Below are 18,847 nucleotides of genomic sequence, written 5' to 3' on the forward strand. Positions count from 1 at the left end.
GTTCCTTTCTACACATCATATTACATGTAGAGCTAGTGGGAGCCAGTCAGCAGCCCTGACTCCGCGCTGACCTGCGTACACGGGGTGATGCGAGTCGGCAGGTTGTTTTCCAAAAGGCGCATTTTGGTGGAGGCGTTTATAATAATATTTTGACAGTCAAAAGCAGACAATGTCAGCCGGTCATGCAAGCAGAAAGGTGCCTTGCGCACACACACACACGCGCGTGCGGACATTTACATACAGCACAACCAACAATACATGTTCAATAAACCACACCTCATTGTCCAGCCTGTTTGCAATTCTGCACACCATTGCGTTGTTCAGATAATGAGGGTTATGGCGACAATAGACAATAGGTGCAGTAGGCCATTCGGCCCTTCGAACCAGCACCGCCATTCAATGTGATCATGTCTGATCATCCCCAATCAGTACCCCGTTCCTGCCTTCTCCCCATATCCCCTGACTCCGCTATCTTCAAGAGCCCTATCTAGCTCTCTCTTGAAAGTATCCAGAGAACCTGCCTCCACCGCCCTCTGAGGCAGAGAATTCCATAGACTCACCACTCTCTGTGTGAAAAAGTGTTTTCTCGTCTCCGTTCTAAATGGCTTACTCCTTATTCTTAAACTGTGACCCCCTGGTTCTGGACTCCCCCAATATCGGGAACATGTTTCCTGCCTCCAGCGTGTCCAAACCCTTAACAATCTTATATGTTTCAATGACCCAAAACATCACCGATTCCTTCTCTCCATGCTACCTGTCCCGCTGAGTTACTCCAGGATTTTGTGTCTATTTTCAGTTTAACCAGCATCTGCAGTTCCGTCCTACGCTCTTCTTAGATGGGGCTTGGTGGGCATCAAAGATCCTATAGCGGAGCAAGATAGACCACTCCTGCTGACGTGTAGAGCGTAACGGAGCGGAACGTGGGCCATTTTTTCATCCATTTCAGTAACCCGACCGGACCCGACCCGACCCGACTCGCAGTGTAATCAACGTTGCGGGGGAACAGTTTGTGTTAATAAATTATAATTCTGAAAATGAGGAGAAGATTTTTCCCAAACACATTTTATTTTTTTCGAGGATGTTTCCGTAACCGGCTTCCGTCTCCGCACTAGTATCCTATGGGATCTTTGGTGCGGAGACGGAAGTCGGTTACGGAAATGGGGCCGAAAATTACCCATGAACCTGCACATGACCGTACTACGTCTATGTCGTCGAGTGATCTATCTTGCTCGCTATAGGATCTTTGGTGGGCATTGGGTGGGTTGGGCTGAAGGAAGGTCCTGATTCTGTGCTGTGTGACTGGATGACTCAACGCTGGAGGTTTCCGCCCACTTGTGTCCTGACTGCGTTGATGTTCGATCTGATTTGATTTGCGGCCTAATTAGCACTTGCAGTCAGGGTGTGCCTGGAAATGCCAGAATACAGCAGGATTTTCATATGAAGAAAGACTGGATAGACTTGGTTTGTACTGGATAGACTCGGCTTGTACTCGCTAGAATTTAGAAGATTGAGGGGGGATCTTATAGAAACGTACACAATTCTTAAGGGGCTGGACAGGCTAGATGCAGGAAGATTGTTCCCAATGTTGGGGAAGTCCAGAACAAGGGGACACAGTTTAAGGACAAGGGGGAAATCTTTTAGGACCGAGATGAGAAAAACATTTTTTACACAGGGAGTGGTGAATCTCTGGAATTCTCTTTCACAGAAGGTAGTTGAGGCCAGTTCATTAGCTATATTTAAGAGGGAGTTAGATGTGGCCCTTGTAGCTAAAGGGATCAGGGGGTATGGAGAGAAGGCAGGTACGGGATACTGAGTTGGATGATCAGCCATGATCATATTGAATGGCGGTGCAGGCTCGAAGGGCCGAATGGCCTACTCCTGCACCTATTTTCTATGTTTCTATGTTTCTATGAAACACCATGCTGCTGCTCCTGCTAAATTATGTGCATAGTTGTGAAGCCCTAACCAGAGACAGTCAGCCTTGTAGGGTGCTGGGTGACTGAGGGAGAGTCACTTGGAGATTAAATAATAGGCGGCTGCAAAATAGACGGCTGTGTTGAAGCAGTCACAACATGCTGCACAAAACAGCGCTGTGTATGGAGACAGGCACTAAATGCTGGGGAAACATAGAAACATAGACAATAGGTGCAGGAGGAGGCCATTCAGCCCTTCGAGCCAGCACCGCCATTCATTGTGATCATGGCTGATCATCCCCTATCAATAACCCGTGCCTGCCTTCTCCCCATATCCATTGACTCCACTAGCCCCTAGAGCTCTATCTAACTCTGTCTTAAATCCATCCAGTGACTTGGCCTCCACTGCCCTCTGTGGCAGGGAATTCCATAAATTCACAACTCTCTGGGTGAAAAACTTTTTTCTCACCTCAGTCTTAAATGACTTCCCCTTTCTTCTAAGACTGTGGCCCCTGGTTCTGGACTCGCCCAACATTGGGAACATCTTTCCTGCATCTAGCTTGTCCAGTCCTTTTATCATTTTATATGTTTCTATAAGATCCCCCTCATCCTTCTAAACTCCAGTGAATACAAGCCTAGTCTTTTCAATCTTTCCTCATATGACAGTCCCGCCATCCCAGGGATCAATCTTGTGAACCTACGCTGCACTGCCTCAATCACAAAGATGTCCTTCCTCATATTAGGAGACCAAAACTGTACGCAATACTCCAGATGTGGTCTCACCAGTGCCCTATACAACTGCAGAAGAACTCAGCGGAACAGGCAGCATCTCTGGAGAGAAGGAATGGGTGACACCATTTGGTCTGAAGAAGAGTCTCAACCCCAAACGTCTCCGATTCCTTTTCTCCAGAGATGCTGCCCGTCCCGCTGAGTTACTCTGGCATTTTGTGTCTCTCCCGTGCAGGGGCCAGATCAGATTTATCATGGTGGCGCATGATTTGCTGCCTCTTGGCGCCGGAGTCACTTTTTCTCACAGAGAGTGGTGAGTCTGTGGAATTCTCTGCCTCAGAGTGGGGTGGAGGCCGGTTCTCTGGATACTTTCAAGAGAGAGCTAGATAGGGCTCTTAAAGATAGTGGAGTCACGGGATATGGGGGGAAGGCAGGAATGGGGTACTGATTTGGGATGATCAGCCATGATCACATTGAATGGCGGTGCTGGCTCGAAAGGGCCGAATGGCCTACTCCTGCACCTTTTGTCTATTGTCTGTAATAAATTCTGCGTGTGAATGGGCGAGTCAGGCGTCAAATGTAAAATGAAATCAAACCTCGTGTGGACGTGGTGTGTGTTTGTGATGGAGTCTATTTTCCATGGCTCCAGAAGCTGCTGTTTTTTCCCCTTGTTCGCCATGATGTGGCAACGCCCACCAACACCAGCACTGTGACTGGAATTTGCATTCTGTGTCCCGTATATAGTTCTTTTTTTTTTAGTCTAGAGATACAGCTCCAAGCACACAGCTAGCATTTATTTTGTGAGGGCGAGAATACAAAAACAGAGGTGTAACGCTGAGGCTCTATGAGGCGCTGGTCAGGCAGCATTTGGAATACTATGAGCAAATTTAGGCCCAAGGATGTGAGGAAGGATGTGCCGGCTCTGGAGAGGGTCCCAGAGGAGGTTTACAAAAATGATCCCAGGAATGCGTGGATTAACCTGTGACGAATGTTTGTCGGCACTGGGCCTGTACTCGCTTGAGTTTAGAAGGATGAGGGGTACCTCATTGAAACTTGCCGAATAGTGAAAGGCTTGGATAGAGTGGATGTGGAAAGGATGTTTCCACTAGTGGGAGAGTCTAGGACCAGAGGTCACAACCTCAGAATTAAAGGAAGTTCCTTTCGGAAGGAGAGGAGGAGGAGGAATTTCTTCAGTTAGAGGGTGGTGAATCTGTGGAATTCTTTGCCACAGAAGGCTGTGGAGGCCAAGTCAGTGGATATATTTAAGGCAGAGATAGATAGATCCTTAATTAGTACGGGTGTCAGAGGTTATGGGGAGAAGGCAGGAGAATGGGGTTAGGAGGGAGAGATAGATCAGCCATGATTGAATGGCGGAGTAGACTTGACGGGCCGAATGGCCTAATTCTGCTCCTATCACTTATGACCTTACATAGAAACATAGAAAATAGGTGCAGGAGTAGGCCATTCGGCCCTTCGAGCCTGCACCGCCATTCAATATGATCATGGCTGATCATCCAACTCAGTATCCTGTACCTGCCTTCTCTCCATACCCCCTGATCCCTTTAGCCACAAGGGCCACATCTAACTCCCTCTTAAATATAGCCAATGAACTGGCCTCAACTACATTCTGTGGCAGAGAATTCCACAGATTCACCACTCTCTGTGTAAATTTTTTTTTTTCTCATCTCGGTCCTAAAAGATTTCCCCCCTATCCTTAAACTGTGACCCCTTGTTCTGGACTTCCCCAACATCGGGAACAATCTTCCTGCATCTAGCCTGTCCAACCCCTTAAGAATTTTGTAAGTTTCTATAAGATCCCCCCTCAATCTTCTAAATTCTAGCGAGTACAAGCCGAGTCTATCCAGTCTTTCTTCATATGAAAGTCCTGACATCCCAGGAATCAGTCTGGTGAACCTTCTCTGCATTCCCTCTATGGCAAGAATGTCCTTCCTCAGATTAGGAGACCAAAACTGTACGCAATATTCCAGGTGTGGTCTCACCAAGACCCTGTACAACTGCAGTAGAACCTCCCTGCTCCTGTACTCAAATCCTTTTGCTATGAATGCTAACATACCATTTGCTTTCTTCACTGCCTGCTGCACCTGCATGCCTACTTTCAATGACCGGTGTACCATGACACCCAGGTCTCGTTGCATCTCCCCTTTTCCTAATCGGCCACCATTCAGATAATAGTCTAGGCTCTATGAGGCCTTATGTCCAGGCCTACCCTGCACACTAGCACTGTCCTACACACATTAAAATTTTACAATTATACCAAAGCTAATTTACCTAAAAACCTGCACGTCTTTGGAGTGTGGGAGGAAACCGGAGCACCCGGAGAAAACCCACGCAGGACACGGGGAGAACGTACAAATTCCGTACAGACAGCACCCGTAGTCCGGATGGAACCCGGGTCTCTGGCGCTGTGAGCCAGCTACTCTACCCACTGTCCACGTGGGTTTTCTCCAGGTGCTTCGGTTTCGTCCCACACTCCAAAGACGTGAAGGTTTGTAGGTTAATTGGCTTTGGTAAAAATTGTCCCTAGGGTGTGTGTGTGTGTGGGATAGTGTTAGTGTACGGGGAGATCGCCGGTGGGCCGAAGATAGAGATACAGGCGGACTTGCTACCGCCTGTATCTCTAAAGTCTAAAGTATGATCTACAAGGAGGGGTTGGATTGTTTTCTCTGGAGAGTCAGAGACTGAGGAAAAACTTGATAGTTTCTGCAGTGCATCTGTAAGGGCAGACTACAGCAGGGGTGGGCAACCTTGTTCTGCATAGGGGCCGGGACGCATGTCTGTGAGCAGATGGTGGGCCACATCTATCACTTGTACACATGGATCCCACCAAGGATGGGAGGCATCTAATCACATGTTCACAGAAGGTAGACAAAAATGCTGGAGAAACTCAGCGGGTGAGGCAGCCTCGTGCAATCCTCGCATGTCTCACCCGCTGAGTTTCTCCAGCATTTTTTGTCTCCCGTTGGTTTTTTTCCAGCATCTGCAGTTCTTTCTTAAACGTGTTCACAGGAGGTGCGCGACTGTGCCGGCGGCTTTGCGCAGGATGCGGTACAGACAGACCTCGGCGGCGATCAGTGGGCCGGATTAGTACGGGGAAATAAATCCGCCTGAGGGCCGGATTATTTTGGGTAACGGGCCGCATTCGGCCCGGGGGCCGCAGGTTCCTGACCCCTGGACTACACGGGTCAAATTCCTGTGAGTGATTATCACCAACAACGTTCCCTGGGCCACCCATGTTGAAGCAACGACCAAGAAAGCACACCGACGCCTCTACTTCCTTGGAAGATTTAGGAAGTTCCGCATGTCCCCTACAACTCCCACCAACTTCTACAGATGCGCCGTAGAGAGCATTTTATCGGGAAGCATCACAGCTCGGTTTGGGAACAGCTCCATCCAAGACCGGAAGGAATTGAAGAGAATTGTGGACGCAGCCCAGACCATCACACAAACCAACCTCCCTTCCATTGACTCCATCTACACCTCACGCTGCCTCGGCAAGGCCAGCAGCATAATCAAGGACCAGTCTCACCCTGGCCACTCCATCTTCTCCCCTCTCCCATCAGGCAAGAGGTACAGAAGTGTGAAAACGCACACACACACCTCCAGATCCAGGGACAGTTTCTTCCCAGCTGTTATTAGGCAACTGAACCATCTAGAGAGCAGTTCTGAGCTACTATCTACCTCACTGGTGACCCTCGGACTGTCTCCATCTTGATTGGACTTTACTGGTATTACCTTGCACTAAATGTATTCACGGTATTCCCTTTATCATGCATCTGTACACTGTCAATATCTCAATAGACAATAGGTGCAGGAGTAGGCCATTCGGCCCTTCGAGCCAGCACCGCCATTCTATGTGATCGTGGCTGATCATCCCCAATCAGTACCCCGTTCCTGCCTTCTCCCCATATCCCCCGACTCCGCTATTTTTAAGAGCCCTATCTAGCTCTCTCTTGAAAGCATTCAGAGAACCGGCCTCCACCGCCCTCTGAGGCAGAGAATTCCACAGACTCACCACTCTCTGTGAGAAAAAGTGTTTCCTCGTCTCCGTTCTAAATGGCTTACTCCTTATTCTTAAACTGTGGCCCCTGGTTCTGGACTCCCCCAACATCGGGAACATGTTTCCTGCCTCTAGCGTGTCCAAAGTTTAATCGGCTTGGTGTAAATATAAATTGTCCCCAGTGCGTGTGTGGGATAGTGTTAATGTACGGGGATCGCTGGTTGGCGCGGACTCGGTGGGCCGAAGGGCCTGTTTCTACACTGTATCTCTAAACTGGAGAGGCTAAAAAAAACTTCACACTGTGCCTCGGTAGACGTGACGATAGACTAAAGTGGGGGAAGGGGGGTGAGGTGCCAGGTACTGCTTCCCTCCCTGGTGTCACGGTGGGTTGTGTGGGCGTTACCAGGGCAGATATCGCTGCAGTCCACACACCTAGCCCCAGCTGTGCGGGTGTTTACACGGTTTACCCATCCTCCCGGCAGCTGAGCCTCACGCATTGACCAAACACCCACCAAATCTCCAGTGTGCTCCGAGCTTTAGTCAAAACAACACACTCCGCTTTCCAAAACACACGCGATCATCTCCCAGGAGCCGTAGGAAGGAAGAAGAGCCTTGTTGCTGGAGACGTTAGCACTAGTGTGCGGCACGGTGGCGCAGCGGGTAGAGCTGCTGCCTCACGGCGCCAGACAATAGACAATAGGTGCAGGAGGAGGCCATTCGGCCCTTCGAGCCAGCACCGCCATTCAATGTGATCATGGCTAATCATCCCCAATCAGTACCCCGTTCCTGCCTTCTCCCCATATCCCCTGACTCTGCAAGTTTTAAGAGCCCCCTATCTAGCTCTCTCTTGAAAGTATTCAGAGAACCGGCCTCCACCGCCCTCCGAGGCAGAGAATTCCACAGACTCACCACTCTCTGTGTGAAAAAGTGTTTCCTCATCTCGGTTCTAAATGGCTTACTCCTTATTCTTAAACAGTGGTCCCTGGTTCTGGACTCCCCCAACATCGGGAACATGTTTCCTGCATCTAGCGAGTCCAAACCCTTAATAATTTTGTATGTTTCAATTAGATCCCCTCTCATCCTTCTATCCCATCGTTTAAGAAACAGTTAGACAGGTACATGGAAAAGACAGGTTTGGAGGGATCTGGACCAAACGCAGGCTGGTGGGACTAGTGTAGCTGGGACATTGTTGGCCGGTGCGGGCGAGTTGGGCCAAAGGGCCTGTTTCCGCACTGTGTGACTCTGTGACATTTTGTGTTTCGCTAGGAATCCCAGGAACCAGCTCCTCCCGTCTGCCACTGGTTCCCCAACCTCCTGACCCGCAGCCCCGGGCTGGTTCACAAGGTTCAATAGTGATAGGAGCAGAATTAGGCAATTCGGCCCATCAAGTCTACTCTGCCATTCAATCATGGCTGATCTATCTCTCCCTCCTAACCTCATACTCCTGCCTTTTCCCCATAGTCCCTGATCAGTCTGATGATGGGTCTCGACCCGAAACGTCACCCATTCCTTCTCTCCAGAGATGCTGCCTGTCCCGCATTTTGTGTCTATCTTTTCACATACAAAGTGTGACACCTGTACTAATCAAGAATCTATCTATCTCTGCCTTAAAAATACCCATTGACTCCACAGCCTTCTGTAGCAAATGAATTCCACAGATTCACCACCCTCTGACTAAAGAAATTCCTCCTCATTTCCTTCCTAAAGGAACGTCCTTTTATTCTGAGGCTGTGCCCTCTAATCCCAGACTCTCCCACTAGTGGAAACATCCTCTCCACATCCACTCTATCCAAGCCTTTCACTATTCTGTAGGTTTCAATGAGGTCCCCTCCTCATCCTTCTAAACTCCAGAGAGTACAGGCCCAGTGCTGTCAAACGCTCATCATATGTTAACCCAAACATTCCTGGTAGACAAAAATGCTGGAGAAACTCAGCGGGTGAGGCAGCATCTATAGAGCGAAGGAATAGGTGACGTTTCAGGTCGAGACCCTTCTAGAGACAGCGAGACCCTCCTTCGCTCCATAGATGCTGCATCACCCGTTGAGTTTCTCCAGCATTTCCATTTACCTCTGACTTTTCCAGCATCTGCAGTTCCTTCGTAAACTACTCATTCCCGGGATCATTCTTGTAAAACTCCTCTGGACCCTCTCCAGAGCCAGCACATCCTTCCTCAGATACGGGGCCCAAATTTTGCTCACAATTGTGCAGTTCATCAGTCAATGAAAGCACGCATGCAGGTACAGCAGGCAGTGAAGAAAGCCAATGGCATGTTGGCCTTTATAACAAGAGGAATTGAATATAGGAGCAAAGAGGTCCTTCTGCAGTTGTACAGGGCCCTAGTGAGACCACACCTGGAGCATTGTGTGCAGTTTTGGTCCCCTAATTTGAGGAAGGACATTCTTGCTATTGAGGGAGTGCAGCATCGGTTTACAAGGTTAATTCCTGGGGTGGCGGCACTGTCATATGCTGAGAGAATGGAGCAGCTGGGCTTGTACACTCTGGAGTTTAGAAGGATGAGAGGGCATCTCATTGAAACATATAAGACTGTTAGGGGTTTAGACACGCTAGAGGCAGGAAACATGTTCCCGATGTTGGGGGAGTCCAGAACCAGGGGCCACAGTTTAAGAATAAGGAGTAAGCCATTTAGAACGGAGACGAGGAAACACTTTTTCTCACAGAGAGTGGTGAGTCTGTGGAATTCTCTGCCTCAGAGGGCAGTGGAGGCAGGTTCTCTGGATACTTTCAAGAGAGAGCTAGATAGGGCTCTTAAAAATAGCGGAGTCAGGGGATATGGGGAGAAGGCAGGAACGGGGATGATCAGCCATGATCACATTGAATGGCGGTGCTGGCTCGAAGGGCCGAATGGCCTACTCCTGCACCTACTGTCTATTGTCTCACACCTTACACACTCAAGTCACACACGGTCCCCACTGGAAACCTGCCCCGGGATTGAACCAGCCACACACGGCCTTGTCCCGACCCTGCACACACTGGTGTTTTCACACAACAAGAGTTTGGACAGAACTCATCCTGCATGCCAACACTTGCTCGCAAAGAACACTTCTAAAACCAGCCGATACTCTCAGTTAGATGTTGATCTCTATCACACTCTGTTCCTCTGTACACAAAGCCCTTCAATAGATTCAGGCCAGCCACACACTCCCAGCTCTATGTTTACGAATGAACTGCAGATGCTGGAAAAATTGAAGGTAGATAAAAAATGCTGGAGAAACTCAGCGGGTGAGGCTGCATCTATGGAGCGAAGGAAATAGGTGACGTTTCGGGTCGAGACCCTTGTTCAGAAACGTCACCTATTCCTTCGCTCCATAGATGCTGCCTCACCCGCTGAGTTTCTCTAGCATTTTGTGTCTACCCAGCTCTGTGCTTCTCTCTATACAAAGCCCTTGATTACGTTCCAGCCGTTTGCTGATTCCCAGTGCAGGCACCCACCCACTCACTCTGGGATAATCCAGGAACAAGAGAAATGAGCTGGCAAACTTCCAGGAAGCAATGGCCATGGTGTATGTAGGATACACAGAGAGAGAGGAGAGAGAGAGAGCGAGAGAGAGAGAGAGAGAGAGAGAGGGAGGGGGAGGGGGAGAGAGAGAGAGAGAGAGAGTGAGAGGGGGAGACAGAGGAGAGGAGAGAGGAGAGAGAGAGACGGAGACAGAGAGACAAAGAGAGAGAGAGAGGCAGAGAGAGAGAGAGAGAGACAGGGAGGGGGAGAGACAGAGGGAGAGACAGAGGGAGAGACAGAGGGAGATGATTGTGTTTATGCATAGTATGATCTTACTGGATTGTATGCAAAACAAATTATTTCATGTTGACCAGGTAGAAACATAGACAATAGGTGCAGGAGTAGGCCATTCGTATCATGTAATACGATCATGGCTGATCATCCCCAATCAGTACCCCATTCCTGCCTTCTCCCCATATCCGATTCCGCTAGCCCTAAGAGCAAAACCTAACTCTCTCTCGAGAATGTATCCAGTGAATTGGCCTCCACTGCCTTCTGTGGCAGAGAATTCACACAGAGAGTTGTGAGTCTGTGGAATTCTCTGCCTCACAGGGCGGTAGAGGCAGTTTCTCTGGATACTTTGAAGAGAGAGCTGGATAGGGCTCTTGAAGATTGCGGAGTCTGGGGATATGGGGAGAAGGCAGGAACGGGGTACTGATTGTGGATGATCAGCCATGATCACATTGAATGGCGGTGCTGGCTCGAAGGGCCAAATGGTCTACTCCTGCGCCTATTGTCTATAGTTCTCCAACTAGTTTCACTGGCCTAATTAATTTTACTGATTGTATGCCTCCTTGGCACCTTCACCTCAGCTAACATTGATAGAGTGGAGAGTCAGACAACATGGAAGAAGCTGAATGACTGACTACTCTCAGAGAGGGGATGAGTGCTTCTAATTCAATTCCTCAAAGACTATAAGAAATCATGTATTTCACCCAGAGGTTGAAAGGTACTTGATAAATAAGATGGTGAGAAGGTAGACACAAGGAACTGCAGATGTTGGTTTACAAGAAAAAGGCACAGAGTGCTGGAGTAACTCAGCAGGTCAGGCAGTTTTTACATTTACACCAATTAACCTACAAACGTGCGCATCTTTGGAGCGTGGGAGGAAAACTGAAGATCTCGGAGAAAACCCACGCGGGCCACGGGGAGAACGTGCAAACTCCGTACAGACAGCACCCGTAGTCGGGATTGAACCCGGGTCTCTGGCGTTGCATTCGCTGTAAGGCAGCAACTCTACCGCTGCGCCACCGTGACCGCCCAAATGTAGTGGCCACAGGATCTTGGTCAGCTGGGCAAGTGGATGGAGCAAGTGGTCGATGGAGTTTAATGCAGATACTGCTAGCGATGGAGGTTATTGCATTTTGGGAAGTCAAACCACGGCAGGAACCACAGTGCATAGAAGGGCTCTGGGGAGTGTTGTAGAGCAGAGGGATCTAGGAGTACAGGCACATAGTTCCCTGAATCGCCGGGGATTGCCGGAGAAGAGCTCCGACTGCCAGCCCAGAAGCCGCGGTCTCCGGTGGCAAAGTGCCGATTCTGGCGCTCCAAGCCGCGGAGTGTGTTCGATCGTCCCGACGTCAGAGTTTGGATCATCCCGACGAGAGGGCCTGTACATCGGGCCGTCCGTAGCGGCGACTACGGAGGGTTCACGGCCCCGACCACGGGTGAACAAAGGAGGAGGACTGGCTGAACTTTGTTGCCTTCCACCACAGTGAAGAATGTTGTGGTGGATGTTTGTGTTAAATCCTATTGTGTATTGTGTGTTCTTTTTAAGTTTCGCTGCTGGCAAATTCATTTCACTGCACCTTTGGGTACATGTGACAAATAACATTGACTTTGACTTTGAAAGTTTGAGTTTCAGTTCAGTTTAATGTCATGTGTACTGAGGTACAGTGAAAAGCCTTTGTTGCGTGCTAACCAGTCAGCGGAAAGACTATACATGATTACAATCGAGCCGTCCACGTTGTCACAGGTAGAAGATGGTGTGCAAGATGCTCAATTTTCACTAGTCCCACCTGCCCACGTTTATCCCATATCCCTCTAAACTTTTCAGTAGACAACAGGTGCAGGAGTAGGCCATTTGGCCCTTCGAGCCAGCACCGCCATTCAATGTGATCATGTCTGATCATCCCCAATCAGTACACCGTTCCTGCCTTCTCCCCATATCCCCTGACTCCGCTATTTTTAAGAGCCCTATCTAGCTCTCGTTTGAAAGCATCCAGAGAACTGGCCTCCACCGCCCTCGGAGGCAGAGAATTCCACAGACACACCACTCTCTGTGAGAAAAAGTGTTTCCTCGTCTCCATTCTAAATGGCTTACCCCTTATTCTTAAACTGTGTGGCCCCTGGTTCTGGACTCCCCCAACATTGGTAACATGTTTCCTGCCTCTAGCGTGTCCAAACCCTTAATAATCTTATAAGTTTCAATAAGGTCCTTCTAAACTCCAGAGTGTACAAGCCCAGCCGCTCCATTCTCTCAGCATATGACAGTCCCGCCACCCCGGGAATCAACCTGGTGAACCTACGCTGCACTCCCTCAATAGCAACATGATGTAGTGCTGTAGATTCCATTCACCGTGAAGGTTTGACTTCACAACATGCAACATCTCTCATTTATCGGCATTAAACTCCATCAACCACGGCCTGATTGCGGAGCTGGTCAAAATTTCTTTTTATGGACGCCTCTAATACAGGAAGGATGTGGCGAGACCACATCAGATACTGTGTCCAATATTAGCCTCGTAGAAAATAGCACAGGAACTGGGCCTTTGGGCCACCATCTCCCCTTGAACCCAATGCCAAGTTCAACTGATCTCCTGTTGCCTGCCTGCCTGGCTGCACACGATGTACACAGGGACCTTGGAGTCCAAGTCCATAAAGGGCCTGTCCCACTTGGAGGAAGACAAAAATGCTGGAGAAACTCAGCGGGTGCGGCAGCATCTATGGAGCGAAGGAATAGGCGACGTTTCGGGTCGAGACCCTTCTTCAGACTCATGTGGGGGGGTGGGGGCGGGAAGAAGAAAGGAAGAGGCGGAGACAGTGGGCTGTGGGAGAGCTGGGAAGGGGAGGGGAAGGAGGGAGAAAGCAAGGACTACCTGAAATTGGAGAAGTCAATGTTCATACCGCTGGGGTGTAAACTGCCCAAGCGGAATATGAGGTGCTGCTCCTCCAATTTACGGTGGGACTCACTCTGGCCATGGAGGAGGCCCAGGACAGAAAGATCGGATTGGGAATGGGAATGGGAGGGGGAGTTGAGGTTCTGAGCCACTGGGAGATCAGGTTGGTTATTGCGATCCGAGCGGAGGCGTTGGGCGAAGCGATCGCCAAGCCTGTCCCACTTGGCGATTGTTTCGGCAACTGCCGGCATGACGTATCAGGTCACCGGAAAGTTCGCGACGTGATGGGCTGTTGACGCGCGGTGTTTTTTCAAGTGTCGCAACATTTTTTTTCGTCGCCGCTGGATTTTGAAACGTTCAAAACCTTTTGGCGACGCTGATATGGTGCCGGCAGTCGCCGAAAAAAGTGGCCAAGTGGGACAGCCCCTTAACTCCTTGAAAGTGGCAACAGACGGAGATAGAGTAGTAAATAAGGCGGTTGGTGTGCTTACTTTCATTGGTCGGGGCATTGAGTTTAAGAGCCAGGAACTCTTGATGCAGCTTTAAAAGACTGGCTTGGCCACAATAGACAATAGACAATAGGTGCAAGGAGTAGGCCATTCGGCCCTTCGAGCCAGCACCGCCATTCAATGTGATCATGGCTGATCATCCCCAATCAGTACCCCGTTCCTGCCTTCTCCCCATATCCCCTGACTCCGCTATCTTTACAAGCCCTATCCAGCTCTCTCTTGAAAGCATCCAGAGAACCGGCCTCCACCGCCCTCTGAGGCAGAGAATTCCACAGACTCACCACTCTCTGTGAGAAAAAGTGTTTCCTCGTCTCCGTTCTAAATGGCAGACATCTGATGTTCCTCCCTAAGTTTTCAACTCTTCAAGAAACCCCACTCTCCCTTTGCCCTTCTCCGAAGATTGAAACTACAGAGATACAGCGCGGAAACAGGCCCTTCGGCCCACCGAGTCCGTACCGACCAGCGATCGCCCCGTATACTAGCGCTGTCCTACTCACGCCAGGGACAATTTACAATTTTACACAATCCGATGAACCAACAAACCCGCACGTCTTTGGAGTGTGGGAGGAAACCGGAGCGCCCGGAGAAAACCCACGCAGGTCACGGGGAGAAGGTACATACTCCGTACAGACAGCACCCGTAGTCGGGTGTGGAACCCCGGGTCTCTGGCGCTGTGAGGCAGCAACTCTACCGCTGAGCCACCGTGGCTGCCCACACATACAGCTCTACATGGTATTAGTAACCCATAACCATTCCTCTTTAGAAATGTCAGCACAGCTTCCCTCTCAACAGCCGCTGCCCGACCTGCTGAGTGATTTTTCTTTCAATCCCAACCACGGAAGGCCAGCCCATGTTCAGAGCAATATCAAAGTTTAAATTAAGATGGTCACAAAATGCTGGAGTAACTCAGCGGATCAGACAGCATCTCCAGAGAGAAGGAATGGGTGACTTTCAGGGTCGAGTCGCGATAACTTAATGTGTAGGAAGGAACTGCAGATGCTGGTTTATACCGAAGATAGACGCATAAATGCTGGAGTAACTCAAAATGCAGCGGGACAGGCAGCGTCTCCGGAGAGAAGGAGTGGGTGACGTTTCGGTTCGGGACACTCAGGTCTTCAGTCTCTCGACCCGAAACGTCACCCACTCCTGCTCTCCAGAGATGCTGTCTGTCCTGCTGAGTTACTCCAGCACTTTGCATCTTTCCAGTTTAACTTGTTCTGGATCCCAACCTCGGAATTTTTGGAATTCTTCTCTCTCCTTTTTATGTCCAGCATCACAACACTCGTGACATTAAAATTAAACCATATCATAAGGTCATAGGAGCAGAATTAGGCCATTCGGCCCATCAAGTCTACTCCGCCATTCAATCATAGTTGATCTATCTCTCCCTCCTAACCCCATTCTCCTGCCTTCTCCCCATAACCTCTGACACCCGCACTAATCAAGAATCTATCTATCTCTGCCTTAAAAATTTCCATTGACTTGTGGCCTCCACAGTCTTCTGTGGCAAAACTTCCACAGATTCACCACCCTCTGACTAAATACATTTCTCCTCATCTCCTCCCTAAAAGAACATCCTTAAATTCTGAGGCTGTGACCTCTAGTCCTAGACTCTCCCACTAGTGGAAACATCCTCTCCACATCCACCCTATCCAGGCCTTTCACTATTCTGTACGTTTCAATGAGGTCCCCCCTCATTCTTCTAAACTCCAGCGAGTACAGGCCCAGTGCTGACAAACTCTCATCATAGGTTAACCCACTCATTCCTGGGATCATTCTCGTCAACTCTGTATCGAACATGGAGCTTACAGTACAAGAACAGGCCATTCGGCCCGCAGTGTCCGTGCTGAACGTGATGCCAAGTTCAACATTAATCGGGCAAATGCAGAAGCAGTGACAGAACATTGAAGAACATTCTCCCCTCTCCCCCCCCCCACCCTCTATCCAGCCCACATCACTCTCCCCCCCCCCCCATCCCCCTATCCCAGCCCACCCTCCTCACTCACTTCCTACCACCCCCTCCTCCCTGTCCCCCCCCACCTCCCCCCTCTCCTCCCACTCACTTCCCCCCCACACTTCTCTACCCTCTCTTCCATCCCCCCCCCCCCCCCCCCGCCCTCTCCCCCAACCCCCCCCCCCCCCTCCCCCAGTCTCCTACTCTACCCTCTCCCTTCCCCCCTCCCTACCCCCCCCCCCCTCACCCTCCCACCCCCCCCCCTCTCCCCCCCCCTCTCTCCCCCTCCTTGCCCATCTCCCTCTTTCTCTCTTAGCCGCCATCCTCTGTGTTCCCCCCCGAGGGGTACCCCCCCTACTCTTCCCCCCTCCCCTCCCCACCTCCCCTTCTCTCTCCCCCCCTCCCTGCCCCATTCTCTCTCCTCTCTCCCCCTCCCTCTCCCATCCTCTTTGTTCCAACATCCAGGGGTCCCTCCTACTCTTACCCCCACCTCGGACCCTCCCTCTCCCCTCCTCTCCCAGTTCTCCACTCCCTCTCCCCCTCTCCCTCTCCTCCTACTCTCCCCCTCTCTCTCCCCCTCTCTTTCTCCCCCTCTCTCTCTCTCTCCCTCTCTCCCCCTCTCTCCCCCTCTCTCTCTCCCCCTCTCTCTTCTCCCTCTTCTTCTCTCTCTTCTCTCTCCCCTCTCTCCTCTTTCTCCTCCCTCTCCCCCTCCCTCTCTCCCTCCCTCCCCCCCTCCCCCCCCTCCCCCTCTCCCCCTCTCCCCGCTCACTCTGCAAGTTGTGGACCCTGATGTCGCTGATGTGCCCGATCCGCTCCTCCCGCTGGAACCAGTCCGCCGCCCCGGCCATGGGAGCCCGTGTCCCGGCCGCCGCTGCCTCCCTGCCCGCTGCCAGCGCAGTCTCGGCGGGAGGGCGGGCGGAGCTGCCCCGGGGCGGGGACTGGGAGGGCGGGGAGGCGGGGAGGGAGGTCCCAGGGGCCGGGACACGGGCGGAGGGAGGGAGGGAGATGCCGCGCTCACAGAAACACTCACACCGTGTACACACCACACCTGCACACACCTGTAAACGCTCACACCTGCACACACCTGTAAACACTCATACCTGCACACACTCACACCGTGTACATGCCACACCTGTACACACTCACACCGTGTACACACCACACCTGTACACACTCACACCTGGACACCCCACCTGCACACACTGTACACACTAACAGAAACCCACACCGTACACACCTCACAAGTATACACACACACTGTACATCACACCTGTACATACACAGAGTATACACCATGTCTGTACACACACACACACACAGAAAACACACACTGTATAGATACACACACAGTGTACACCACACATGTACACACAGAGACAGAAAGTATACACACAGGGAAAGCACACACACAGTTTACATCGCACCTGTATACACACGGTAAACACACACACACGACATACACAAACAGTATACGCACACACACACACACACACTGTATACACGCACACAGAGAAAACACACACTGTACACCCATGCAGTAAAAAGACGCACACACACTACACGCACTGTATACACGCACACAGTACACACACACAATGTACACATGCACATTTTACACACACACTGTATACATGCACACTATTCACACACACAGTACACACACATTGTACACACACGCTATTAACACATGCAGTAAGCAGACACTGCACACACACTACACACACTGTATACACACATAGCACACACACACACAGTACACACACATTGTATACACGCATTGTACACACACAAAAACACAAACAGCATACATATGCAGTACACACATTGTACACATACACACCACATGCACACAGAAAACACAGACACACTTTGCACATATACACTGTGTACAAACTATACACACACTATATACACTGTATACACACACAGTAAGTACACACACTACACACAAACAGTACACACACACAGTATATACATTGCACGCACGCCCAGAGACACAACAGACATACACAGTACACACATACACACACATGTATTCACAGTATACACACACATATTCACAGTATACACACACGATGATACAGGCCTCAAAACAGATGCTGGTTTACAAAAAAAAGACACAAAGTGCTGGAGTAACTCAGCGGGTCAGGCAGCATCTGTGGAGAACATGGATAGGTGTAGTTTCGGCTTGAAAAATGGATCCTGACCTGAAATGTTGCCTATCCACGTTCTCCAGAGATGCTGCCTGACCCACTACGTTACTCCGGCACTAAGTGTCCAAGTCTGTCCAACCTCTCCCTGTCGCTAATGCCCTCTAACCCAGGCATCGTTCTGGTAAACCTCGTCTGCACCCTCTCCAAAGCCCCCACATCCTTCCTGTAATGGGGGTGACCAGAACTGCACACAATACTCCATTACCCCTCCCATTCCAAATCCGACCTTTCTGTCTGTGCCTCCTCCATTGTCAGAGTGAGCACCACCGGAAACTGGAGGAGCAGCACCTCATATTCCGCTTGGGCAGTCTGCATCCCGGTGGCCTGAACATTGTCTCAATTGACTTCTCCAATTTCCAGTAGCCCTTGATGTCTCCTCCCCTTCTCAGCTCTCCCTCAGCCCTCTGGCTCCTCCTCTTCCTTTCTTCTTCCCGCCTCCCCCACCCTGCATCAGTCTGAAGAAGGGTCTCGACCCGAAACGTTGCCTATTTCCTTTGCTCCATAGATGCTGCCTCACCCGCTGAGTTTCTCCAGCAATTCTGTCTACATTCGATTTTCCAGCATCTGCAGTTCCTTCTTGAACAATACTCCAAATGCTGCCCCACCAAAGTCCTATAAAGCTGCATGGTGCCTCACTGCCTCTTGCACTCAATACCCAGACTGATGAAGTCAAGCGTAGCGTACACCTTTGTTACTACTCTATCTGCTTGTGTTGCCACTTGGAGGGGGCTGTGGACCTGCACCCCAAGACCCCTGTGTTCATCAATGCTGTGATTTATACCTAGTTTAGTTCATTGTCACCTATACTGGGGTACAGTGAAAAGCTTTGCTTGCGTGCTTTCCAATCCAGTGTTGCTATTGTTACCTGACCTCAA

General features: G+C 50.4%; 1 protein-coding gene across 1 annotated transcript in view; it reads right to left on the reverse strand.

Moving 5' to 3' along the window:
• The window catches only part of LOC129700064 (calmin-like), a 63,938-nt gene extending 47,268 nt beyond the window's left edge, over positions 1-16,670 (reverse strand). Inside the window, exon 1 of the mRNA XM_055640242.1 lies at positions 16,529-16,670. Coding sequence (XP_055496217.1) covers positions 16,529-16,607 — 79 coding nt within the window. The 5' untranslated portion in view covers positions 16,608-16,670. The remainder of the gene's footprint in view (positions 1-16,528) is intronic.
• Positions 16,671-18,847: the final 2,177 nt, after the last annotated feature.

The sequence above is a fragment of the Leucoraja erinacea genome, chromosome 9 (assembly GCF_028641065.1).
Source record: "Leucoraja erinacea ecotype New England chromosome 9, Leri_hhj_1, whole genome shotgun sequence".
Lineage (NCBI taxonomy): Eukaryota > Metazoa > Chordata > Chondrichthyes > Rajiformes > Rajidae > Leucoraja > Leucoraja erinaceus.